Source organism: Sceloporus occidentalis, unplaced genomic scaffold (genome assembly GCF_023333645.1).
Source record: "Sceloporus occidentalis isolate IW3139 unplaced genomic scaffold, rSceOcc1.0.p SCAF_1, whole genome shotgun sequence".
NCBI lineage: Eukaryota > Metazoa > Chordata > Lepidosauria > Squamata > Phrynosomatidae > Sceloporus > Sceloporus occidentalis.
The window spans coordinates 81,401,702-81,428,676 of record NW_028316981.1 but is presented as its reverse complement, the minus strand read 5'-3'; the positions used below and the strand labels follow the sequence as shown (position 1 = coordinate 81,428,676).

General features: G+C 43.4%; 1 protein-coding gene across 2 annotated transcripts; it reads right to left on the bottom strand.

The window, feature by feature from the left end:
• Positions 1-549: 549 nt before the first annotated feature.
• Positions 550-26,119, bottom strand: CLTB (clathrin light chain B). 2 transcript variants are annotated; one of them, XM_089527438.1, is made up of 6 exons: positions 25,831-26,119; positions 21,198-21,244; positions 10,854-10,971; positions 8,398-8,509; positions 7,682-7,735; positions 550-4,892 (listed from the first exon to the last, which is right to left on the bottom strand). In XM_089527438.1, exons 1-6 carry the CDS (start codon positions 26,042-26,044, stop codon positions 4,721-4,723), a joined length of 717 nt encoding a protein of 238 aa, XP_089383564.1. In that variant the 5' UTR covers positions 26,045-26,119; the 3' UTR covers positions 550-4,720. The 2 variants fall into 2 exon arrangements, with proteins under 2 accessions (XP_089383564.1, XP_089383573.1); XM_089527447.1 differs by lacking the exon at positions 7,682-7,735 and having other exon boundaries at positions 25,831-26,117.
• Between the last annotated feature and the right edge of the window lie 856 nt (positions 26,120-26,975).

Here is a 26,975-nt window from a genome sequence, read left to right as displayed (position 1 = left end):
AAGGTTCAGCATCAAACATCTGTGTTGATCCTGCTGGCCCTTTCTGATACCTCTGGCACCTTGGATTATCAGATCCTACATTACAGTTGGCATCCTTTAAATCTTTTTTGTTTGAACATTCCTCCTCTGTCAAAAGCCTTTCTTGTACTCAATCATAGGGATAACCCAAGGATCATAGAATCATAATGCCATATTATTTTTGAAGTGTGTCATAAATATCTCTTAATACCAAAGTCATGATTTTTTTTTGTTAATGGAGGAAGATTGATTGTGGCTCGTATTATCAGGCATTTATCCATGTGCTGCTATCACCACGGTATTTTCTTTCATGAGTTTGTGGTATGGAAAAACCCTAGGAGTAAGCTGTCAGGCACAGTGGAACTTAAAACATGCATAGGACTGGGTCAAGATTGCCATGGCCCAGGATAAGGTTCCACACTAACTGTCTCCCCTGCAGTTCATCCAGCTGCAGCCTATGCTACCCATTAATGTTTTCCTCCTCAAATGAAACATACCAGAGAACATGGAAAGAAAAGGCTTCTGTGACTCTTTATTCTGTGTCTGAAGTAGTGGCAGTTTATTGATGACAGATGGTTTAACAAAGTCACAGATCTTAAAGCTTGGGGGCAGGCTGGGACAGGACAGCTGCAGGTAAAGCCCTTCCTCTCCCCCAAGTGCCACCCCAGCTTAGCTGCTGCCCCCCAGGGCACAGGATGGGGTGGTGGTGAACTTTGGGGGCTGACCAGGCAATTCCAAACAGAGGCTGTTTCTTGCTTCTAGACTCCTGTGAAAATGTTACTCCTGTGATACCAGATGGCATGAGTGAATAGCTCAGCTTCTATGGAGTGTGATGACTGGTCAGTCTATTATTGCTGCCTGGTAACATCTGGGTGCCATCTTCATTGTAGCTGGAAGGGGCAGCTGCCACCAGTCTGGGATCTGCGCCCCTTCTTTGTCTCCATCGCTTCCAGATTTACACATGGGTTGTTCATCCCATGCTTTGGATTCTGAAGGCATAACAAACTACCCAAAGGAAACATCCCTAGAATACAAACTTGTCAAGGTATTATATTTTCTCTGTACTTCTGTTTTCTAGCTACAACAGCCCCAAAGATGTAGTGCAAGAGCCACAATTTTTATATTTCAAATCAAAGCACCTTTGACAACAGGGCATGGGCCCAGGACATGCAGGAGAAAGATCTACTGGAGACAAGGAGGTTTGAGTTCTATCCTGCCAGGATTCAAACATATTACAAGGCTGGGCCCTTGTATAAGTTCTCCTTCCTACCCTTCTGGGGCTCCTTCTAAATAAATGAATGAAGCTTATTAAACATCTTACCTTAAGGAGCTGCTTCTCCCCAATGGTAATACCTATCCCTTGCTCTAGAACAGGGATTCCCAAACTTTGGTCCTCCACATATTTTGGACTTAAACTCCCAGAAGCCACAGTCATCTTGGTCAACAGCCAGGAATTCTGGAAGCTGAAGTCCAAAACATTTGGAAGGCCAAAGTTTGGGACTCACTGCTCTAGAACATGCCAAGGCATAGGCCAGCTCTTTTTAGTAAACATTCAAATGCAGGGTACAAACAAGATGTTCTCCAGAGGATGCTGGGCTATAACTCCCATTATCCTTCACCATTTGTTATCAGGTCATTGCTGAAGGGAGTCACAGACCAACATGTGGAGGGCCATATTACCCCCTCTTTATAGAATGGTTCCTACTGCATCATTTTTGCAGGATGAGGCACTGGCATGACACAGCATATATGTGGCAAGTTCAAAAGTTAGTATATCGGAGAAAATGCTTGAAAGAAATCTCTTGATTAGGAGCATCAGTTTTACTTGTAGGTTTCTTTCTTGTAAATGCTTCACTGTAGAAACATGCTATCACAAAGTGATTGTATGGTGAATTAAGCACACTCAACAACAGAAATGTATAGAAATGACTAGCAAATCTGCAACCATGTATATTACCCTTATGGCAGCATGAGGAACTCTTGGCCTTCCAGCTCTTTTGGAATTCAATTCCAGAAGTCCCAGTCAGCATAGCCAATGGAAAGAGATTGTGGGATTGTAGTCCAAAACATTTGGAAAGCCAAATGTTGCCATCCCTGCCATAGTTGTTTTCACAGGCTCATAGGTTTCAGTCCCAATACACCAGTGGTGGGAAACCTGTGCCCCTCCAGATGTTGTTGTCAGCCCTGTCCAATATAGCCAATGGTAAAGGATAATGGGAGCTGCAGTGCCACAGTAGCTAAAGGATCATATATTGCACACCCCTGCAATACCAGGTTAAGACTGACAGCCAGAGCTTTCTAATTGAACATACATCCCAAACTGTCTCACAGCCACACAGGACCGCTGTGGTCTTAAAGCAGGGGTGGAAATGATGTCAGCAGCCCTAGTCAACATAGCCAACAGCACAGAATGCTAAAAGATGGAGATGAACAAAACCAGGGGGGGTTGTATATTCCTAATTGTCTTCAAGATTTCTATATTTTGGACCTCTTGTGAAGGTGAAGAATCTTCACTAAAGAAGCGAAGTGGCCCTTGATATCAGAATATATCCCCAATGGAGAAACTGCAATATTCTATTAGCTCCCCTTCAGTTACAAGGGAGGAGACTGCAGAAGCCAGAAATATACCAGAAAGGAACAAATAACAGAAAAACCACTGACACCTGCTGCAGGTGGTGACACAGCATCAGGAGAAGGGGTTGTTTTCAGTGTAGCTAATGCCTCACATTTATCAGATTTCTACTTTTTAGATGGGTTGGGAAATCAATATGGCGGCAAGGGCATCACTTACAGCATGCCAGAGACTGTATATCTTAGAAAATTCAGAACAGGAGTGAATAACTGACCCTCCAGATGTTTTTATTTTTACTGCAATGCCACTGACTATACAAGTTACAGTTGGCAGGAACTGAAGACTAGAAACATCTGGAGCACCACAAGTTATTTACCCCAGATTAGAGATTCAACTTCCAGAAGAAACTGCCAAATATTCAAGAGAGCAGTCCTAAGCATACTTGTTGTGTGCCTTCAAGTTGTTTTCAACTTGTGGTGACCCTAAGGCAAACCTGTCACTGGTTCTTGGCAAGATTTCTTTGGGGGGGGAGGGGTTGCCTTTGCTTTCCTCTGAGGTTTCCTACAATGAGCATACTTGCAATGGAGATAAGCTCCACTGAATTCTGTGACACTTAATTCTGAGGAAACATGCTAATGTGTGTGCTGTGACTTACAGTATTTGAACCAGGAGTTTTGACTTTATAGGTGTGATAGTAAGAAAATTAGCTCTGGTCTCCTTAGATGCTGAAATGTTTACAGACTCACACAATGATCTTGAGGGGAACCATGTTCTCCTTTCACCTGTCTTCACTAAGAAGTAGACAGTCCAAAAGGCAATCACAGCAAGAAAATATTTGTTAAATCCACACTAGGTCCCTGCATTTAGTGTTTCCCAACCAAATAAGGAACAGTCCAAATTAAGGAGTGTACATGAATAAAAGACGCTGCTTGGAGTTATATTCTATAGTCTTCTTGTCATCTAATCCCATGTATCTTGTATTCAAGGATATTTTGTGAGGAGAAAGATAACATTATTTTCAACCATGGATCTTATTCTAATGGCAGGGGCCAAAATCAGGAATGGTAATTGTATGCCCCTCCAGATACTGTTGGACTGTCACTCCCAGGATTCCTCAGTTACCTAGTTAGAGCTACTAGGAATTGCAGACCAACAACATCTGGAAAGCAAGACAATCCCTATCCCAGACTAAATCCAATGGATAATCCTTACTAGGGCAGACCCAATTGATGCAAATACCAAATGGTAACACATACTTCCCATTGCTTTGTAGGACCTGCTCAACTTGGAATTAGCAACTAGTTTTGGACATTGGTGCCCCCCTCTCCCCAGGACTCTTTCATCACTTAAGACAGATCTTACTTTCAGATTCTTCATTAGACTTTCGATACACTGAGTCTAGAGTTCTATTTTCATCATAACTTTCTCTCCCTTTTTGCACACTTTCCATTGAAATTGTCGCTTCCTTACAGAGTATTCTCTCCTGTCTGTGCCAAGGTTGTCATTGCACCATCTGAGAAGCGTTACCGAGTTCCAATTCACTACCTGCAGGCAGCTCCTGAGAGTCACCATTAATGATTGCTGGAATTACAAGCAGAGCTAGGATTCCAACTTGGAACTCCTGCTTGCAGCTTCAAGCTCAGATTTGATGCTGCCTTCAAGATCTGGTACAGAAAAGTAATAGTATTTAATTTTTTTTAACCTATAATACCGGCCATGTTTGACAGCATATAAGGATCAGGTCTGAAGGCCTTGGGGACTGGGAAGCCTGTGAATGCCCCCCCCCCCCGCCCCAAACACTGAAGCAGGGCGTGACCTTTCCAGAAGGCAGCAGGGGTGGGAACCAAAAAGGGCAATTGCCCAAGGAACCACACCATTAATAAATATATGTAAAAAGATACCAATGCACCCTTTTAAGCAAAGTAAAATCAAGGGGAAGGGTACAGGCAGGCAGCCACCCAACCTGAGTGACGCAAACATACTGAGGAGAAAGAGAAAGGAAGGGGCAGGAGTGGGATGCTTTGGTGTCCCCTTACTGATGGTCATCCAAGCTTGTTGTGCTGCAGCTAAGCCTGCATGTCAAAGAGCAACCTGCATCCTCACCCCGGCCCCAGCCCCATTTTCGTCTAGTTAGCGGGCCAGGGGTGTCTGTTTGAGGGAGATCAGCACTGAGCGCATGCGGGAGACATCCTTGGACTGCTTGCTGCTCTTGGGATTGAAGTCACACAGTTGAGCTACTTTTTCCCATTCAGTGCCAGGCGTCTCTTCCTTGGACTCCTTCAGGAAGGCTTCCTCTGAAGCTCTAGAAGAAAGGGAGGAAATAGTCAGACCCACATAAAAGACACAGGCAGATGGGTTTCTTTGCTTTAGCACAGGAATATCTGTGGATGTTTCTATGGACTGAGATCTCACAAGTCCCCACTTCTGTTCTTTGATACTGGGCCAGATGGACCAACAGTTTGACTCAGTAAAAGGTAAGTTCCTATGTCTTTCTCCAGATAAGTGTGGTGCAGTGTAGCAGTGTCTTCTTCTTTGGAGGTTTTTTAAGAGAGGCCGAATGGCCATTTGTCGGGGGTGCTTTGATTGTGAGTTCCTGCATGGCAGGAGGGTTGGAATGGATGGCCCTTGTGGTCTCTTCCAACTCTATGGAGTTTATCACACTGGGGCTAATTTCAGCATTAAAGAGAAATTAAAGCACATTTAAAGCATCCCACAAATAAAGTGAAAATGACAAGTAATTGCACGAATGATTATCACATGCAATTGCGCAAATGAAGTGATATCGGAAATACATTGTCACTGAAATCCCAAAAGTAAAAAGATGTGCATTAATGCTTCTTTATTACCATTTTAGTGGTGGGTTTTGTGTGCCGTCGTGTGAAATCATTTCACATAATTATGCAATTTTCCCAGGATATTCATGGGATAAACTTCCAATCTCCTTTGTGTGAGAGACTCCTATGATTCTATGATTTTATAAGATTTTCAACATGTCACCTCCCTGACTCATGCATGGAATTTTATGGGGAGGCAAGGCTTGTAACCCTCCTGTAACATCACACTGCTTTTACTCTTCTTTTTCTCATCCTACCAAATATATTTGGGAAGGAAATGTGGAATAGCTGCACAATGATTTCTAACTGACAGATGGAGCCATCCCTCTGGGAGCACCCACATTTTTTATCATCATAGATGCATGTGCTGGGAATTCTGGATTGCACATTAAGAAGATATGAAATTTCCAGGGCTTTGAAATTTGCTTTTTAAAAGTAATCTCTTATGTTGCTTGTTAAAAAAAAAATCAAAGTAATTTGTCATCATTAATACTGTCTGAAAAAAGTTGCTCCGTGATTTTTTACTCTAAAAAGATCAGCCCTAAAAATGAGTAATTATTGGCATAAAGCTTGAAAATTCTACTCAGAAATTCCATGTAAAAATAAGATTTTCTGGTTACTTATGTTACTCATTGATCCAAAAAATGTGACGTCATTCCCACTTGTTGGATTATTTTGAAATGTGGCCTTATGTTCTCATTACCTACTAATATACCAAATTATGCTTGAAATTACTTGACGTTAATTGAAACTCATTATGTCCAAACTTCGGAAATTTCCACAAGAATTTTGTCTTATTGAAAGACATTCCATTCAACAGCTGAGGAGCAATTGCATCAAAAAGTCCCTGAGTGTATTAACAGTTCCACAAAGCCACGTTTCAAGTGGCCAAATCATATGCTTCATGCTTAAAAGGAAGACAACAGGGACAGACCCAGAAATCCACTGTCTGCACAAACACACTAAGTAGGATGTCTATTTGAGGGGGGAAAACACCAAGGCATCCTCTGAAGGAGTTGCCAAATCCCAGGCACAGAGAGATACATAGCTATGGGTAGAGAATCCCTTGAGTTCTGTAATTCTAAGAACATTTCCAGAATCTGGTATATGACATTTCTTAAGTGTAAATTTGCAGATGACAACAATAGTGTTCTATGTCACAGGACTGTTGTTGCTTGTATAAAGCATTTTTTGGTACATAGGAAAGTGCTGTATATAAATACAGGTTGAGTCTCAATTATCCAAAATGCCTGGAGCTAAAATTGTTTTGGATTGTTTTTTGTTTTTTGTTTTTGTTGTTTTTGCATTTTGGAATATTTGCAAATACATAATGAGATATCTTGAAAATGGGACCCAAGTCTAAACATGAAATTCATTTATGTTTTGTATACACCTTATAAACATAGCCTCAAGGTAATTTTATACACAATGTTTTTAATATTATGCATGAAACAAAGTTTGTGTGCACCCAACTATCAGAAAGCATAGATGTCATTATCTCAGCCACCGATATGAACAATTTTGGATTTTGAGGTATTTTGGATTTCAGAATTCCAGATAAGGAAGACTCAGTCTGTATTATTATGATAACTTGAGACTCAAGGAGACAGAGTATATTTGTTCCACTTTTGTTACTTCCTGTTCTAAATGAATCAGTCTTCACTTCTTCCTCCAATATCCACTTATATACTTTCTCCACCAAAGCCTGCTTATAACTGTAAAGGTCTATAACTTAGACCTTTACACCCATTTCACCCCTTATCTCTCTGGTATCATACTGTTGGGGGGATTTTATCAGTTAGATTGGGACTGATTACAGATTTCCTTTCACATCAAAACAGAAATAGAGAATTATTTCTTGTGGGAAATGAAATTACTGTATTTCTCTCTTTAAAAAATAATGCATAAAGATCACCCAGAAATAAGAATGGCATTGAGTAGGGCTGTGATGATGAAACACTGGTGTTTCTCTAAAGGAAATGGAGAGGCTACACAATGAAGTAGCTATGCTGGCACTCTGCCTGTAAGAATCCGGGTATTTTCTCTTAAGGCACAAGTGCAATGTTAACCTAGTCTGGGACATTTACAAGCCCTCTTTTTTCTCTGGTAAAATGTCTAGCAGAAAGCAAATGCACATCAGAGCCTTTGCGTAACCAGCACAAGACGTTAAGAATTTATCTGCACAGAAAGTTCCCAACAGTAAAGGGCATAAAGGGGGGGGGGGGGGGGGAAGAAAAGAAAAGCAAGAGAGACGTACACGTAGCCAATCACATCGGCATCCGGCTGCTGGTAAAAGGCTTTGTCAGCAATCCTACGATGTGACCCAGAGACAGGAGAAAACGCAGAGCAGAGAGGCAGGAAAGAGTTAAAGAGAGAAAGATGGGTTAGTACCCTTAGAGGAGGAGGAAGCAATAGAATTAGACACTGCAGGACAGTACAGGTGCCTCTGTGAACTGGTTAAAGATACACTATTTGTCATAGGGCTCCCACCGATGTAGTCCTGAAGCAGAGAAAATAGCTGAGAACTACTGGAGTAAGTCTTTCAAAAATTAACATTGTTGACTATCAGCAATAAAAAAGATCCTGCCTGGGATATCTGCAGTAGACAGTGTCTGAAAGAACAAAGTTTATGACCAGCAGATGTAAAAGACTTTCACATCTCTAGCCAAAATCCATTATTTGGTGCCATTTAATTTTGTTAACAGACATGAATGATGGGACAAACAGCCTGGTAATGGTATGATTCCGGATGATTTCTCTTTAAACGTCTTTACCCAGTCCATACCTAGAAAGATATGGCCCTGAACCAAAGGCACCTAACCCATTTTTCATACTGTTTTACAGCTCCAAGGAATTGCTCTGTTTCTAGACACTGAGATAATCTGGGCAGTGGTGGCAGCGAAGGTTAGGTTATTAATGTTCCCGCTGGTCATAGCTAAAAATGGTTAGGAGAAGTTCCCTTCCCAGCTATACCTGTTGTTGGCCCGGTTCCTTTCCATTTGTTCATTTTGCCTTAAGTTCCACTCTTCTAGGTCCTTCTTGGCTTTTTCACGCCACTCTTGTTCTAACACCTTGGAAGCAGCATCTAAAAAAAAAAAAAAAGTCCATGCTGGAAGGCAGAAAAATATAATGGGGATTCCTAGCCACTGTTGAATGTGTTACAGAGCTGGCTTTTGGACATGGCAGGGGATAGCCCTAAGCAAGACTTGAAGGTCTACTCTGAAAGGAGTTGCCCTGCACATACATATGCATGAGGAGTTAGATGTCACACACATAACTCAAGAAGAAATAATGGGTTTTCATTTATTGGAAGGGAGATGGGGCAGGTAATAATAATAATAATAATAATAATAATAATAATAATAATAATAATAATAATAAATTTTTATTTATAGCCCATCTCTCCCAAAAGGATCTAGGCGGGCTACAACAATAAAATACATGAATAACATATACAATACATACATAAATAAAAATTACACAATCCCCTTACCCTCTATTATAAAACTAAACAACAACATTATAAAATACAGATTAAAATTAATTAAAATAGACATAATTAAAGCAAGGCATCTTGGGGCAGACAAGGTCTGCTGGAAGAAATCTGTCTTGACAGCCTTCTTAAAGGCGTCAAGAATAGTGATAAGACAGATCTCCTCCGGCAGGCCATTGCATATTTTAGGAGCGGCAGATGAGAAGGTCCTCTGGATAACCACAGCCAGACTGGTCTTCCTTTTCTGTAGCAGGTTTTTCCCAGAGGACCTGAGTGTGCAGGGTGGATTATATGGAGGATGGCGCTCCCGCAAGTAAGCTAGACCCAGGCCATGAAGGGCTTTAAAGGTTATTACCAACACCTTATACTGTGCCCAGAATTGGCAGCCAATGAAGAGATTTTAAGATTGGTGTTATGTGGTCACCTCTAGATTTTCTGGCGACCAGTCTGGCTGCCATATTTTGAACCACTTGAAGTTTCCGAACTAGGCACAAGGGTAGCTCCATGTAGAGCGCATTACAGAAGTTGAGTTGAGAGGTTACCAGCGTGTGTACTACTGTTTCCAAACCAAACTGGGAGGCTGCCTGTGCCTTTTTCCATCAAGGCAACAGCTGAGGCTGTTTAATATTGTTTTCAGGACCAGGACGGGGGTTGAGAATGGAGATTAATATCCTATTGCATCTGTTTTGCCATGTTAATTGCTATGCATTTTTTTTACTGTTGCTGTGAACTGCTGTTTCTTTGCTTTTTATTGTTAGTGTGATTTGCCATGTTATTTGATTCTTACTGTTATTTGCTATGTATTTTTTACATATATTATTATAAGTTTTATTTTATAATTTTTGCTGCTTTTGATTTTAGATTGTACGCCGTGGGCAGGTTTTATCTGTATCTTGGTTGATGACTATGTAAAGCACTATGTAAACTTACGGTGCTATATAAATAAAATATAATAAATAAATAAATAAATAAAGGTTCCCCAGTTCCAGGAAGGGTTGCAGCTGGTAGTTATGAGGACTGCAATTTCCAGCAATGCATTTACCACTGCACAGAGTGCATACAAGTGGATTTCCAGGTAAATCTATAGGAACACAAATTCTGTAGTTGCTAGTGAGAAGCAAACTTGCCATTCACTTTGCTAAGCAGGTTCATGGTTATGATGGAGGCCTATTGGTAGTGTCTGCTCAGTTGAAGCCCAGTGCAATAGCTCCCTCACAGTAAAGCTTGTGGCCAATATTTCATCTATTATTTCTACTCTGTTGTTGTTTTTGCGTGTCTTCAAGTTATTTCTGACTTATGACAACTAGGGAGTTTTTTAGCAAGATTTCATTCGGTGTGTGTGTGTGTGTGTGCGCGCGCACACACACACGCACGCATGCCTCCCTCTGAGGCTGAGAGAATGTGACTGCCCAAGGTCACCCAGTTGGTTTTCGTGGCTGAGAACAGATATGACTCATGGTCTCCAGAGTTGTAATTCATTGCTTAAACCACTACACCACACTGGCACTGTATTACAGTATTTCTTCTACTTACTCTCTTTCCCTCCTCTTCTACATTTGGTGTTTGCTTGTCCCATTTCCATCTTTTTTCATTCCACCACACCTCTCATCTCTAGGGACATCTCCCTCAACAGCAGTCAACCGCTGACCTTGTCCTGGTTTATGCTTTTCTCGCCTTTAGTGTGGTGTTTTGTGTTGCTCTTCAGAAAAATTGCATTGGCATTTTCATTTCTCACTTTAAATGCCTCCTTCTCTTCTTTTTCTTTGCTACCCCTTTTGTCTTCTGGCCCCTCCAAAATTTCCACTATATATATACACACATACACATACACACACACACACACACACACACACACACACACTCCATCATTTTCACAGTCTATATTTGTACAGTTTCTATTTGATGTTCTCACTCACACACACACATATTTTCCTACCCAACTCCTGCAGTCTCTTTTTCTGCTCCTCTCTCCATTTGCGAATGCTTTCAGGTTCTTGTGTCAACCGGTCAGCTCTGGCAATGGCTGCATAGGCATCTGTGGGTCCATTGGATTCCTTTAGACAGAAGTAACATTCTGTGAAATCCGGGTTCTTCTCTCTCTCACACACACACACATCAATGTTTTTGTCAACAGTGGCCCAGTGAGACCCTCCAGATGTTGTTGCCCTACAACTCCCATCAGCCTTATCCAGTATGCCAAGCCATGAGGAATTATGCAGATATACCCAATGCAACAAGGATCATAATTGCCCACCCCTGCTCTGTGGAATGAAGACAGCATGATTACTTGAGTTTCCTGCCTTCAACATACAAAAAAGTTATGAACAGCATCATGCATAAGTCCTAATCCTAATTGCCCAGAAGTCAATCACCATCTTTCCCCAAGGCCCAATTTATGAACAAGGTAGGAGATGGGCAAAATGAGCTCTCAATTAACACCTTAAACAATTGCTGTGCTGGTGTGTGGAGGGTATTTTAATATATATTTTAATCTAGGTTTTTTTCTGATTATTTAATTGTTTTTTTTTACTTTTGTATTTTAACATTTTTTTAATTATTGTAAGCCACTCTGAGACCAATCAGGGGAAAAGACAGGATAACAACAACAACAACCACAAGTATTACCTAGCACAGCTGCCCACAAGACCAGAACATGTCCCATTGAAAGCTAAACCTTTTTGTGCCCCCCAAAACTACCTTCATTAGCTGTGTGCAATGTAGTAATGGTATGTTATGAAATGTCAGTGCCCATCATTACAGTTCCCATAACCATGTCCTCAAGGAGAATTAAAATAAATAAATGGAGGCAACTGTGATCATTCGCATCTCTGTGTGTACAGAACTTGCATATAAGTGCCTACATACATACAAACAGCTCAAGATTTCTTCCAGGAGTTTCTCTTCACAGGACCAGGGAGAAATATTTTGACTGAAAGTCAACAAAAAAGAAACTACTTCTAAAAGTCCTGCCCTCCACACCACCATCTACTATGAAGACAGCATCTAAGCTCAGGGGGAACAGGGGAATGTGATGGGGCTGGTTGGGGACATCATTGTCCTAACATCCCAGCATTCTGACCTTGAGGGCCTGGCTCCCTTACAACACTGGCTATGTAGTACTCCCCAGCTGTACACAACTTGCCTTCCCATTCATTGCCATCATGATTTTCATGTCTGTGCCTCAGGACAGCTCCTGCAGTTGTAAGGAATAATGGCTGTAAGCTGTGCCTCTGTGATGTCATCCCTATGATGTCACAGTCAAATCTTTAAAAGGTTCAACTCTTGTTGAAGAAATCTCACTCTCAACAGAATTAGATTTTTGTTCTGGCTGGTTATAATGCTATTTCTTTCTGATTACATGTGTTTACTATGATAAGAACCAGTTTTTGCAGCCTCAGGCTGAAATCACAAGAGAAGTGCTAGATGTAGTCATTTAAATTTAAAGGCCAGTCATGATAATTAAATAACCCAGCTACAGGATCTGAGAAGGTTTCATTTATACACCACCATTTTTCTCAATCTGCAATCGTATAATTCTCTGTGGGTTGTGCAGTGTTTTCCCCCAGAATCAGCAGAACAAGCCTCCCACACACACAACATGTTACATGTTCATCTCAGTAGCATCAAGCAAATGGCTTTTTGGTCCTATTCTAAATCTACCACTCACACACCCTCTAGACATTTATCTTTAATTTCAAATAGAGAGCTGCATGTTTTTCAGACCAGCTCTACCAAATCTAACTATGTGCTCAAACTTTTTTGGACTGTATCAATTTCAGGATACTGATATAGATGTATAGGGCAAGGGGTAGCATCTCTATGGCCCTTATCACACGTGGGGGGGTTGGCAGCTCAGATCCGCAGTCACTCCTGTTCTAGCAATGCAAAACTTCATGTTTTTTCACACCAGATTCGGAGTCACTCCTGGCTAGCAATGCGAATTAAGGTTAAAACATGATGTTTTAACACACCTGGTTGCCTTTCCATTGCCTTTCCGAATTGAGGGGGAAGCTAAGTCAGTTCTGTTCCAAGCAAGTCACGTGATGCGGATTCAAGCAAAGGGGAGAGTGCACATTGTATTACCACACCAGAGGGCTCAACGATTCGAATCGGCATCCTTGCACATGCTCAGTGGGGCTCTGGACGCTGTCCTCCTTCCCTGCCCCCCTCCTTAGCTGTCATTTTTCATCGAAGTGAAGGAGGACACAGGGGATGATGGGATCGGTGGCAGGTTGAAGGAGGGGAGCAGATCGGAGTCTAGGAGGATGCAGGGGATGATGGGATTGGGGCAGGGTGAAGGAGGGGAGCAGTTCGGGGTCTAGGAGGACACGGGATGATGGGATAGGTGGCAGGGTGAAGGAAGGGAGCAGATCAGGGTCTAGGAGGATGCAGGGGATGATGGGATCGGTGGCAGGGTGACGGAGGGGTGCAAATCAGGGTCTAGGAGGACGCGGGGTATGATGGGATCAGCGGCAGGTTGGCAGAGAGGAGGAGATGGCATGAACGAGGAGGAGGGGAATGATGGAGCAGGATGCAGGGGGCCAAGGGGGGTGACATCGGAGTGCTTTTCCACACCAGACCAATTCGAAATGCAATCGAAGTGAGCTTGGAAGCGAATTCTGTGAAGTCACTTTTTTTCCTGGTTTTATCAAAATGAGGGGTCAATTTGGAATCACTGCGGAAGCACCTCACAAGGAGCTCCCATAGAAAGGAATGGCATCTGATAACACATTCACGTTACAGCGTGAATGTGCATCATTGGAAGCACAGTTACGTCGGAACTGAGCCAGAAAATCTCCAAAATGCTCCGTGTGATATACTCCTTAATCCACCATACTGTAAAAACTAATAGAAAAGCTTCTATTCGTGTTAAAAGCTAGTGTTTCAGAGAGAATGGCTGTAGTCTAGAACTCCCTGCCTCCTGGCAACACACACTAAGACTCAAGCATGTGAGAAGAAGAATGGTACCCTTTACTGGGGCCTGGAGATTCAGGGGATACATGTTAAAACCCTTTTCTGGGACCTTGTTTCCAACCGTTCAGACCAGGAACAACCATCTGCCAGGGATGCTTTGATTCTGTGTTCCTGTATGGCAGAGGGGTTGGACTGGATGACCCTTGTGGTCTCTGCTACCTCTATGATTCTATGGCCTGTTACAGACAGCCAAAATAAAGCTGCTTCGAGTCACAGTGGAGGTATGGTGTTTCAATGATGCATGCATCCTAAGAGTTCAGAAATCGCACCAAAGCCATGCTCCAGGCTGGAGTGTGGCTTTGGTGCGACTTCTGGACTCTTAGGATGCATGCATCATTGAAACACCATACCTCCACTGTGACTCGAAGCAGCTTTATTTTGGCTGTCTGTAACAGGCCTATGATTTTCCTATATGCCCTGCTGCTTGTGTAAATTAGGGGTTAGAAATTCCATAGTTATGAGAAGAGTGTCCATCTGAAATCAACAACACACATCTAAACCCTAAACATAAGGAGATAAGCAATGGTACTTTTTTTGGCCATTCAGTTTTTCTGCTTCCAAAAGCAATGGTACAGTTGTCCTTGTTACAAGAATTATGCCAACCAGTGTTTACTACAAATATGTTCCCAAACACTTTTTGGTATGCCATCATCAGATTCAGCTGTCTTGTTTTTCTCATATTCTGTAACATTTTAAAAGCATTCTTAGCAAAAGAAAATTTGCAACTATTCCTCGACAGAGTTTACAACCTACCACTGAAGGACAAAAACATTATAATCTCCACAGTCAAAAGGGCAAAATCCAATTTAGGTCCACAAGGCCAAATATTAGGCAGCAGGAACAGTTTCTCCTTAAAAGTCACAGTAGTAAGATACAATAGTAGTGAGCAACTAGTTAGTGTCCTTCAGATATGTTGGTCTACAATGCACATCACTCTGGAATGGCTGGGGATGATGAAAGTTAAGAGTTCAACACATCAGAAAGGCACGAGGTTGGAGAGGCTACCTTACAATGATCAGTACAATAAACATATCAGGGATTAAACCTTGCAGTAACAAAGATTAAAAGTCATTGATTTCTTTAAAACAACAACAATACTAGCTTAAACAACCAAACAAATCCTAAAGCAGATGCTTTAGTGCTAGAGAAGCCAGCTTACCTCCTACACAGAAAAAAAGGGTAAATATAATAAAAGGTTCTCAAAATGCCAAGCATATCTTTTTAAAGCATGAATGTGCAGAGTAGAAAGAACAAGAATACACCTTAGCAGACCATAAATTATAGGTACATAACTAAGAAAGACACCTTGCAAGCATACATACATATGCTTTGGAAATCCACTGTCCCACAACTGGAGTTCTTGAAAAGAGACCTTCCTCACATTCTGATGCACACCTAGTTCTCTTTTTCTCTTTCACATATATCCTGATTTTCATCCATGGGATGCAAAATGGTGTGCATATCTTCCTCATACTGTATTTCTCCTTCACCATGAGCTTGTGAGGTAAGTTAGGCATTTACTTGCTAATTAGCTTACTTGCTGTTCACCGCTATGATCTTTGGAATAGCGGTATATAAATAAAACATATTATTATTATTATTATTATTATTATTATTATTATTATTTAGATTAGCTAGTCCATGATCATGTGTGTTTGACTGGGATTTGAACTTGATTCTCTGTATTCCTAGTCCAGTACTAAGCACTTATGTTTTTTGCTGCCAACACAACTCCTTCCCTTCCCCAATCTGTAGGTTGTCCAAGTATGTCAAGCAAAATTTCCACACCAGCCTGCCAAACTTCTCCCTACCACAATGAGACAGACTTCATGGCTTCAGCAAATCTCAAGCAACAGAGATGTTGTTGTTGAAAGCCACATTTTAGCTATTTCTAGCAAGCAGAGCATGTCACTACATGTGGACCAAGTTTTAGTTTTCTACCAATTGTGACTTAATCGTTTCTAAACCATGGCAAGTGATGTTGAAGCATTTTTATAATGAGTGCACACAACACCTTTAGAACAGTACAAAAACCCCAAAGGCACAACAGAAGGAATTCATCACCAATTCAGGAAAAGTTATATGCATGGTGATTCACAGATGCCTCATGAGTTGCCCCAAGCCTCTTTTTTTCTCCATTTTTTGCTGTAACAGACTAAGGTGGCTATGTCTCTGTTGTCTAAAGGTAGGTACTAATTCCAGAGGAGGCTACATAAAGAGGGAAGCAAGCGAGAACCTAGAATAGCCCTACTTTTGGAGAGTTTTTAAAGAGAGTTTTTACAGTAGCATTTCCAGATATAAGATGGGAGACATCTGGTTTGAACGTAACACAGGGTAGAAAAGATTTAGGAGTTTTAATAGATTACAAGTTTATTTTGAATCAACACTGCGTTGTGGTAGCCAAAAACCCCAATGTAATTCTTGGCTGCATCAACAGGAATATCCAGATCAAGAGAAGTAGTAGCGCCACCCTATTCTGCTTTGGTCAGACCTCACCTGAAAATACTCTGTCGAGTTCTGGGCAGTTCAAAGGAGATATGGACAAGCTGAAACATGTAGAGAGAAAGGCAACCAAGATGATCAAAGATCTGGAAAACAAGCCTTATGAAGAATGACTTAGGGAGCTGAGTATGTTTAGTCTGGAGAAAAAAGATTGAAAGGTGATATGGTAGCCATCTTTAAATATCTGAAGGGATGTCAAGTAGATAGAGCAAGCTTGTTTTCTCCTGTCCAAGAGACTAGGAACTAATGGGTTCAAATTACAAGAAAAGAAATTCCACCTAAACATTAGGAAGAATTTACCGTATTTAAACATCTGTTCAACAGTGGAATGGACTTCCTCAAAGAAAATTGGACTCTACTTCTTTAAACAGAGGTGGGAAGCTTGTATGGCAGGGGCCCTTGCAGTCCTTTCCACCTCTAAGACTTATGGGCCTGTTACAGACTGCCCAAATAAAGCTGCTTTGGGTCTCTTTGGAGGTATGCTATTTACATAATGCCTAGGTCCTAAGAGTCCAGAGGTCGTGTCAAAGCCACACTCCATTCCTAAGCACTGGAGTGCAGCTTTGGTGCAGCTTCCAGATTCTTAGGATGCATGCATCATTTAAATAGCATACCTCCAAAGAGATCCGAAGCAGCTTTATTGTGGCAGTCTATAACAGGCCTTAAATTCTTTGATTTGAATTTCTCCATAATGTGCATATTTTCCAGCACTGCTAAAAACCAGTGGATCTAGTTCTTTAATTATGATGAATTTACTGACACTTCCTTACTGCAACATTGGTTCTTGAAACAAGGATGCAATGGAGTCATAATTAAATCATGGGACAGATTGGTCACACTTAGTTTCCTGTGAGAGGTGGAATGATATTTCTCTGAGAGGGGGGAGAGAAGCCACCTGGCTAGTTGCAACATGAAGTGATGTAAAGTGACTTATTAAGGCAAGGAGGCAACATGCGGCCTTCCAAACATTGCTGGACTATAACTTCCATCAGTTCTAGCCAGCATAGGTAATGGTAGGGGATGCTGAGAGTTACAGTCCAACAATAGCTGGAGAATGGCAAGTTGTCCACTCCTGCTTTAAGGTAAAACAAGAATAGGCAAAGAAGTTGCACTCACATTACTGCCCTTAGGATTATTTTATTTGACTCTTGACAGCCTACAGATTCTACATTTGAATTCTGGGTAGCTCTTTCTATTGGAGTCACCACTTCATCATCCTCAGGGCTGCCTGTGATGTTATGGACTGGGGTGTTGTTGGTGTTGCTTTGTTAGTGAAATTAAGGTAAAGTATCATTACATATGTGATGTACAGTAAGTGTAATAAGTGATGTATTGGCAGAGGGCAGAGAGTAAGGAATGTTGGGACTTGAGTCACTGGCAATGGGATGTTTGGGATGTTTACAAGGCTGGTGCGTAGGGCAATTAGTAAAAAGGAGAGACAGAGGCTGCTGCCACACTGCAGAAGTAAAGCAGTTTGACACCACTTTAACTGCCATGGCTCAATGCCATGAAATTCTGAGATTTATAGTTTTGTGAAACATCTAGCCTTCTATGTCAGAGCTCTGGTGTCCCATCACACTACGAATCCCAGAATTCCACAGCATTGAGTCATGGAAGTTAAAGAAGTGTCAAACCGCTTATTTCTGTAGCATGGCAGCAACCAGGGACTAGTCTATACATTTAAAATACTCCTTCATGGAATAGAATTCATTTCCAGGAATAGAAATGGAGAAGCAGCTGGACTTTATTTCAAAAATGGTGGGTGGCATCACAGTGTCCTGGGAACAGGAGGAACCTCCTGACAGTAAGAGTAGTTTGACAGTGGAATACGTGCCCTTGGAGAGTGGTGGAGTCTCCTTCTTTGGAGGTTTTTAAACAAAGTGTGGATGGTCATCTGTCACTGAGTGTGCTTTGCTTTGACTGTGTCAGAATGGGGTCTGATGGGATGACCCTTGGGTCTCTTCCAACTCTATGATTCCTCCACAGCATAATTTAAGGAGCATAGTGCAGGCCATGCTGCCTACACAAATTTGTTCTCCAACAGAAGAGAATGGAAGGGGGAGTTCATAGGGAATGCCTGGTGGTTACTCAGATCTGCTCCTAGAGATGGTTGCCTCACTCTGTTTAAGACTCCTCCTACAACCTCAATCCCTTGCTGGGGTTTCACACAGACACACTTCTAGTTTTCTTCAGGGGAATGACTCCAGTCCTGTGGAATGTACACACACTTAGAAATCTGTCCCTCCCTGCATTTTCGACCAGATATCAACATGTCATGACAAGTGCGCAAGCCCTATTCAAACACAAATATTATTCCTACCAAGTAAACCCATTCCCTTTTGAGTAGCAGCTTTCCCCTGCCACTCAAACTCCCCTCCAAGCAAGTAGAAGATTTGAACCTGATTGTTCTCTCAGCATGCAAGCTATGAAAGGTTATGGCTCATAAACATTTATTGGAATTTGACACATGTGGGAGGGAGAGAGGTTGCTTTCCTAGACTGAGCAGTCAGTCTCTAGGGGGTTCAAGTCAGAGAGAATGGAAAGTGAGCGGGAAGGGGGAGGGATGCTGCTGCAATCAAGTATAAAGCTTTATATCCAGAAATACTGCTGCTTGCAGTGTTGAACAAGGCTATTGGATTATGCTCCACCTTCACCCCCAATCCACTAATCTAATTAAGTCTACCCACCTCCAATGGGATTATGCTGCTGTAAACTAAGATGATACCCTGATAAAGAGATAGAGAAATGCTCCTTAGCTGCAGCCACTTTTCCATCCATCTGGACAGAGCAGGCATGTTCATAGTCAAGCTGGCATGGGACAACAGCTTAAAGAAGAGTGCATGCTCCACTTCTCCTTGGTAACTTGCTTAAATGATTGCCCACCCAACATGCTATACTAGTGCTATGCATGCAGCTGTGGGCTGGCATCAGCAGAACTGAAAGGGTAAAAGGATAGTGAAACAAACAGAACAGTGTGGGGCTAGTACAGCAGGCTTACTAGAACATTGTAAAAATGGTACAAAACTGTCATTCAGCAAATCATATCTTAGTAGGCACATGACTGAGCATAGGTACAAAACTGAAACAATGTGTGCATCAGAAAAATATTATTTTTCCAAGACTACAAAAACTAAACAAACTGTCCTGCAAACAGGCAAAAGTCTGAATATCCGTTGGGTGAATTTTGAGAGACACATGACAAGTGTATGGATCCATGGTTCCCCAGAGATTTTTTAATGAGGAATAGCTAATACTCCAGAGGACAGGATCAAAATTCAAAATGACCTGAATAGACTAGAAAGCTGGGCCACGGCTAACAAAATGAACTTCAACAGGGAGAAATGTAAGGTACTGCACTTAGGGCGAAAAAATGAAATGCACAGATATAGGATGGGGGACACCTGGCTTAAGGAGACAACATGTGAAAGGGATCTAGGAGTCCAAGTAGACCACAAGCTGACCATGAGTCAACAGTGCGATGCGGCAGCTAACAAGGCCAATGAGATTTTAGGCTGCATCAAGAGAAGTATCGTATCTAGATCCAGGGAAGTAATAGTGCCACTATATTCTGCTCTGGTCAGGCCCCACCTGGAATATTGTGTCCAGTTCTGGGCGCCACAATTCAAAAAGGACATTGAGAAACTGGAGCGTGTCCAAAGGAGGGCGACTAAAATGGTTAAAGGTCTGGAAACCTTGCCCTGTGAGGAACGACTCAGGGAGCTGGGGATGTTTAGCCTGGAGAAGAGAAGGTTAAGAGGTGATATGATAGCCCTATTTAAATACTTGAAGGGATGTCATATTGAGGAGAGAGCAAGCTTGTTTTCTGCTGCTCCAGAGACTAGGACCCGGAGCAATGGATGCAAGCTGCAGGAAAAGAGATTCCACCTCAACATTAGGAGGAATTTCCTGAACGTAAGGGCTGTTCAACAGTGGAACAAACTCCCTCGAAGTGTAGTGGAGGCTCCCTCCTTGGAGGTCTTCAAACGGAGGCTGGATGGCCATCTGTCGGCGATGCTTTGATCTGGATTTCCTGCATGGCAGGGGGTTGGACTGGATGGCCCTTGCGGTCTCTTCCAACTCTATGATTCTATGATTCTAGGAAAATACCAGTTTTATTACTTAACAGAGAGCTGGTACTTGTTCTGGGTCACTGACAAATGTATCTGTATGATATATACCATAGACTTGAACAACAACACCAGCACCACAAATATTATTAATAAAACCCTGTTAATTACTAGTCTCTCCATGCAAGAAGGCTTTACTTCCCTCATCTTTCTTGTTCTTCCTATACCCTAACACTTTCCTTTTATCATCCAATCTCACAGGGATTATTTGGTTTTACAGATGTTTATGAACTACTATTCTCATCATCCATTTCCATTATTCAGACTGGCTAGGGCTGATGGAAGTCAACAATGAAGTGCAGTTCCAAAGCCTGTTTTTAGGAAAGAGAGTGCTGTGGCCAACCTCAGTTGACAATAAAAGAACTGATGGGCAGTACTCATGTCCATCTACAACATGTCCCCCTTTTAACTAACAGCCAGCTAAGAGGCATGAAGTCAACATATACATGAATATTTCCAGTACATTCACATTCTTAATAAACCAGCATTTTCCAGCCTGACTCCTTTCCCCAATGTTTTAGACTACTGTTTCCAGCAGCCCCAGTTAATTGGGATCATGAAATCATAATAAAGGATCATGGAAGTTGAAATCTAAAATATGTAGCCAGATTGTGGAAAGCTTCCAAAGACCAAGGATTGCCTCCTTGCCTAGCCCATAAGAGTAGATGGATACTTACCTGAAAGACATCTCCATTCACAGTGGCACCTGTGATATCCAAATCAGCTGCAGAAGAAGGGAAATAAAAATGTGTTAGACAGGGCATGCACCTGAATGTGATGAAATTTAATGAAGGCAGGAGAATAAGAATGGGCACCAGCTTTCTGCCCTCATAGAGTAACTGGTTTGCAAAGGTCAATTTTATTGTAGGATATGCCCCCAGGTCCAGTAGGTACACATGCAAGAAACATCAACACATAAAAACTGCAAGAAGAGATACAAAAGCAGCAACAGAATAAAGATTTTGGATAACAGGGACAAAAGGTGCAGGAATCTGGAATACTCACTCCCAAATTACAACACCCTTAAATGAGACATTGGTAACCAATCCACTAGCTACAGGTTGCTGCTACAGTCTCAGTAAAAAGCAATTTATCAGGTATGACTCATTCATTTTTATATAGAACTTAGATAAAGATTCAGCTACTAGGTAATTGTGGGCAGGTGACATTGCTGATATTAAAACTATATGGAATGTTCTGTTATGAGAATGCCTTTCCTTCAATCCAGTAAAAAATCCAAAAGCAGAAGAGGACATATGTTTTATTATTAAGCAACTCCCAGTAGAGTTCACTGGCACCTACTTTCCAGTAATTGGTGCTCAGGCCTTCAGCATGTTCCTGTGTGAATGCCATTTTGTTCTCTCCCTGCTTGCCACCCATGAGTATCCCAAGTGTGCAGATCCCAGTGCGTGAACAGGGAGGGAGACTGTATATATACACACACACGTACATGTGTGTGTGTGTGTAATATTATACACCCACACCCCCCAATTGATACCTATTCATTTGGCTTTGAAAATGGTAGAAAGAAACTGTTGGTTGGTGATGGCATGTGAGATACCAAAGGATGTGCAAATGATTAAGCATTTAGTAGATTCCCTCTATCTAAAATATTATCACAGGGGTTTTTGCAAAACTCTTTCCTTTTTAAAAAATCCTCTTATAACATGAGAACTCTCTTACCCAGAACATAGCAAATCTGTCATGGGTTACATACTAGCACATGACATGGACAGGTGTAGTTCTCACTAGAGTTGTCACAAGCCTGTTCTTTTAAAAGAATTCCTTATTACATGTAACACTAGGACTTTGTGAAATACAATAGCTGTTCTTTTATTACTGAAGTAACATCTAGATATGTTGGCCAAGTTCTACTTCTGACTTAGTATACTGAGAGGCTTCTTTTCTGGCTCTCTTTCTTATTCCACTAAGGAAAAAATAGTTTATAAACCCTCTACTTTGTACTAAATGACACTGAATATAAAGCCTAACAAATATAAAGGAAATGAGGGGCAAACCACAGTTTTATCTGTTCAAGAAATTCCTTATTCACTCCAGACTCCAGACTGCTACTTGGAGCATGTTTGGAAAGGATGGATTAGACACTGTGTCTTCAGTTCACAAGGCTTCTGAAAACAGTAACTGTGGCTAAACAGTATGCCATTCTCTCACTTGAGAACAAGATAGCTTACGGACTCCTGCCTAAGCAAAGCCAAGGACAGACTCATCATTTACTTGTCCTGTTCCTGTGCTTTCAACAGCAGCATGACATGCAAAAAGTAAGGAACTGAAGCTTTCCAAATTGTGGTGAGCAGCCAAGCAAAAGAGAAAGGTAATGCAGCAGGCCAGGTAAAATAGCTGAGAATCCTAAGAAAAGTGAAGACTAAAAAAGATAAAAGCATCAAAGGACAAGGATTGTGAGAGTCAATAATTGGGATTATCCTGGTGCTTAGAAAACATGGTCCTTTTTCTTTTAGTCACTCCCTTGCAAATCCTCCTCCTCTTTCCTGACATCTATCACACCCTGAGTATATCTGGCTGCACCCAGGATGATTAGATCTGGTCTAACAACATTTGTGGGGACTCCTCCCAAAGCCAACCCAGAGCTTCACAACAAATGGTCACTTCCTTCCTCAGCCAGTGTTGAGCATAATAACCTCCTGCCCTACTTCCATGAAGGAAGAGATTTGCCAGAGGAAACACAGCTCTCCGGGTGGATCAGGTTGGGGCTGTGTTGCTCTGAAGCTAGGATCCTTAGCTGGCCAAAATCAGGCCGTTCAATTCAGAGCCTGGAATGTTAGATCCAAAACACTGCAGAAATAATCCAGTTTGAGATCCCTTTAACTGCCCTGGCTCGGTGCTAGGGAATCCTGGGAATTGTAGTTTGTTGTGGCAGCAGAACACTCTGACAAGAAGGCCAAATGTTTCTCAGAACTACAGTTCCCAGAATTCCCTAGCACTGAGCCAGGGCATTTAAAGTGGTCTCAAACTGGTTTATTTCTGCAGTGTGTTTTGGACCTTACTTTTGAGAACAGGGAATAAATAAATGTCATTCTGAAGGTGTCCATAACTGAGCAAGTGGTCTGTGGGATGCTGCTTCAGGTTCTGGAACATCATGCTATCATTGCTCAATTATGAACCGTTTTACCAAGTTGTTACATTCACTTTTCTAAGAGTAGCTTTCAAAGCTCTGCAGTTAGGCCTCCCTTCCAGGGTAGGTGAGTCAACTCCAAAGAGTGACAACTGTTTGTCTCTTATCTTCTCTGAAGATGCCAGCCACAGATGCTGGCGAAACGTCAGGAAGAAACTCGTCTAGAACATGGCCACATAGCCCCCAAAACCCACAAAAAACTATGGATGCTGGCCATGAAAGCCTTTGACTTCTTATGAAATAGCCCCCAAACCAAGGTACAGGGGAGGTCCCTGGCCCACATCACAGGGCCAACCAAGGAAACCACCACCCTCCAATGGGCAGGGAGTCAGAGCTTGGGAAACCTGGCTCCAAGCCCTTTCTGGACCAGGAATAGCTTTGCCAGGCAGATTTGGAAAGGTCTTCAGCCAGCAGAGTTCCTGCCAGTGTATCTGTAAAATGGGAACAATAGACTGGGAAAACTACAAGAAAGGATGTGCCTACTCTATTCATAGATACATTGTAGCAGTAACAACACCATCCCTGCAGAGGTTACTGACCAAGCTGAACATTCAGAACTAAGGCTTCCAGGGCGAAAGAGAAGGCCATCTGACCCCTCTTGCAACCCTGAGTATACTGATCGGCTTTCTTTGTCCCCTCTATTCTTATTCCACTAAGGAAAAAATAATAGTTCATACACCCTGTATTTGAGGGCCAGTGTGGAGTAGTGGTTTGTGTGCTGGACTTGGGGGACCAGGGTTCAATTGCCAGCTCACCTATGAAACCCACTCGGTGACCTTGGGCAAGTCACACTCTCTCAGCCTCAGGGGAAGACAATGGCAAACCTCCTCTGAACAAATCTTACCAAGAAAGCCCCATGATAGGGTTGCCTTAGGGTGAGTGAGAAACTACTCGAAGGCACACAACACACATGCACCCTCTAAATGACACTGAATATAAAGCCTAACTAACACAGAGGAAAAGAGGGACAAACCACAGTTTGATCTGTTCAAGAAATCCCTTATTAACCATTTAAACTGATTTCTAGACTCCAGGCTCTTGCAGCCCTGAGGCCCAAAGCTTTTGTCCTTCATTGGGCCTGAGAGCAAGGGAAAAAAGGCAGCTGGGCGAACCCTGTCTGGAGGGAGCAGTCTTCCATTGGTGACCAGAGGTCCTCGTTTTCCCAGACATGTCCCACTTTTCAGCCTTCTGTCTAGGAGGAATGTCCAGATGCCTTGCATTTGGAGCATGACTAAGAAGCATGAATTTATATTTTTATGGGTGTCTGTAGCTTTTGTTTTGTCGTGTCCTACCTCCTCCCCAATGTGCCTAGTCCTCCTTTGCAGTTGTGACATCTTGTCACCTTGTGCTGGGGTCCCAGCAAGCCTCATGCTAAGCCAGGCCTGGCTGGTCTGGAGCTGTGGGGGGGGATGGAGGGGCCGGGTGAGCAGATGTCCCAAGCACAAAAGAGGAGAGAGCCCCACAAAATGGAAGACAAATGTAGGAACATTCCCAAATCCAAGCTCAAAACAATGAGCAGAGAGGTCAATCTGTGCTTCTTAGTCCTGCTCAAAAGCGGAGGGCCTCCTGGACAGAAGGCGGAAAAGGCAAAGAGAGGAGATGGGCCAAGACAAGCTCAAAGCATTGGAGAGGAATGCAGATCCCGGCTTCAAGTGGAGTACAGTTTGGAAATGCCTGGTGAACAGAAGGCAGCGATGTTGGACAGGTCTTGAATCAGGAAAATGAAGGAGATGAGAAAAGAAGACTCCAAACACTCCCTGAGATGCCTGCTTCTTAGTCCTGCTCAAGATGGAGGGCCTTGCTTGGGAAGCCCTCCTGGGCAGAAGGCTGCCATGGAGGGCCCCCTTCTGGGCGAGGAAAAGGCCGGGACAGGGCCCAAGCAGAGGAGCCCCAAAGACCCTCTCCTCTAGGGAGAGAGAGAGAGAGAGAGAGAGCCCTGCTTCTGCTTCTGCTCCTCTCCAAGGTGGAGAAGCCCTCCCGGGCAGGAGCCTGAACCGGGGACACAGTTCCTCCTGGATGAGGAGGAGAAGGCAGGGCCCCGAAGGCTCAAGGGCCCGGGAGATGGAAGGCCCTGCTGGAACCTCATAACGAGTGCCCCTCCAGCCCCCCGGCAGGGCCTTGGCCCTTCCCCCTTCCCTCCTTCCCTGGCTGGGGCTGACCTGGGGCTGCTTGCCCTGCCTCCTGGGGAGCCCCGAAGAAGTCCTCCGGGTCCTCCGGGTCCTGGTCGTTCTCGATGCCGGCGATCTCGCTCTGCTGCTGGGCCAGGAAGGCGGCGGCGGGGTCCTCCTCGGAGGGCGCCCCGCTCCCTGCGCCCGAAGGGGCCTCTGGCGCCCCGCTCTCCGGGCCCGAGAAGAAGCCGAAGTCCTCGGCCATTTTGCTGCGGAGCTCCTCCGGGAGGCCGAGGGGATGGATGGAAGGAAGGAAGGGTCCCTCCCTCCGGGGCTGGAGGCTGCTGTCACTGCGGCCGGCGGGAGGAGCCTAGGCCCAGGGTCAGTCCCGGGAAGGAGGGAGGGAGGGAGGGAGGCAGAGGCAGGCGGCAGGGCGAGGAGGAGCAGGGAGCCCAGGCCCAGGCAGCCCCTGACCGAGGAGAGAGAGAGGAGGGGGAACGGGAAGGAAAGAGGAACAGGGGGGAGGGAAAAGGAAGGGATGCAATGTCGGGAGATTTTATTGCGGCACGATTCAGGGGGAAATGTGGGCCCCAATGGCCCTCCTGGTCCTCCCCCCAAGGGCCCCTCTCTCTTCCCCTCCCCAGCCCAGAGGAGGAGGAGGAGGAGGAGGCCCGGGCGCTGCGAAAGGGAAGGCCTTGGGGGCAGGAGGAGGAGGAGGGGGGGCAGGAGGGGCTTTGGTTTCAAGCCAAGACCAGAACCAGGCTCTGCCCTGTCGATCCCTGCTTCTGGGTCAAAGGGAAGGGGCCTTGGGATGCCTCCTCCGGAGCCGAAGGTGGGGAGGCAGGAGGCAGGATGGCCCTGGAACAAGGGAGAGGGAGGCAGAGAGAGGAGGCAGGAAAAGGTCCCAGAGAAATCCCTCTAGATCCCTGCTTCTGAGTCCTGCCCCAAAGGAGGACCTTCTGAACAGAAATAAAAATGGAGGGCCTGACCCCCCCAAAAGTTAAAAAAACCCACTCCTATCATGTAAATCCATGCTTCTTCAACTCCCACAATCACGCTAATGGTTTTCACACAGCATCATGTTCAAAGTGCTATTATCCCATGAATAACTCATGATAACCCCACAATTGTGCTAATGGTTTTCACACAACCTCAAGACAAAACGTGATTAAAGTGCCATGATCCCGTGAATAACC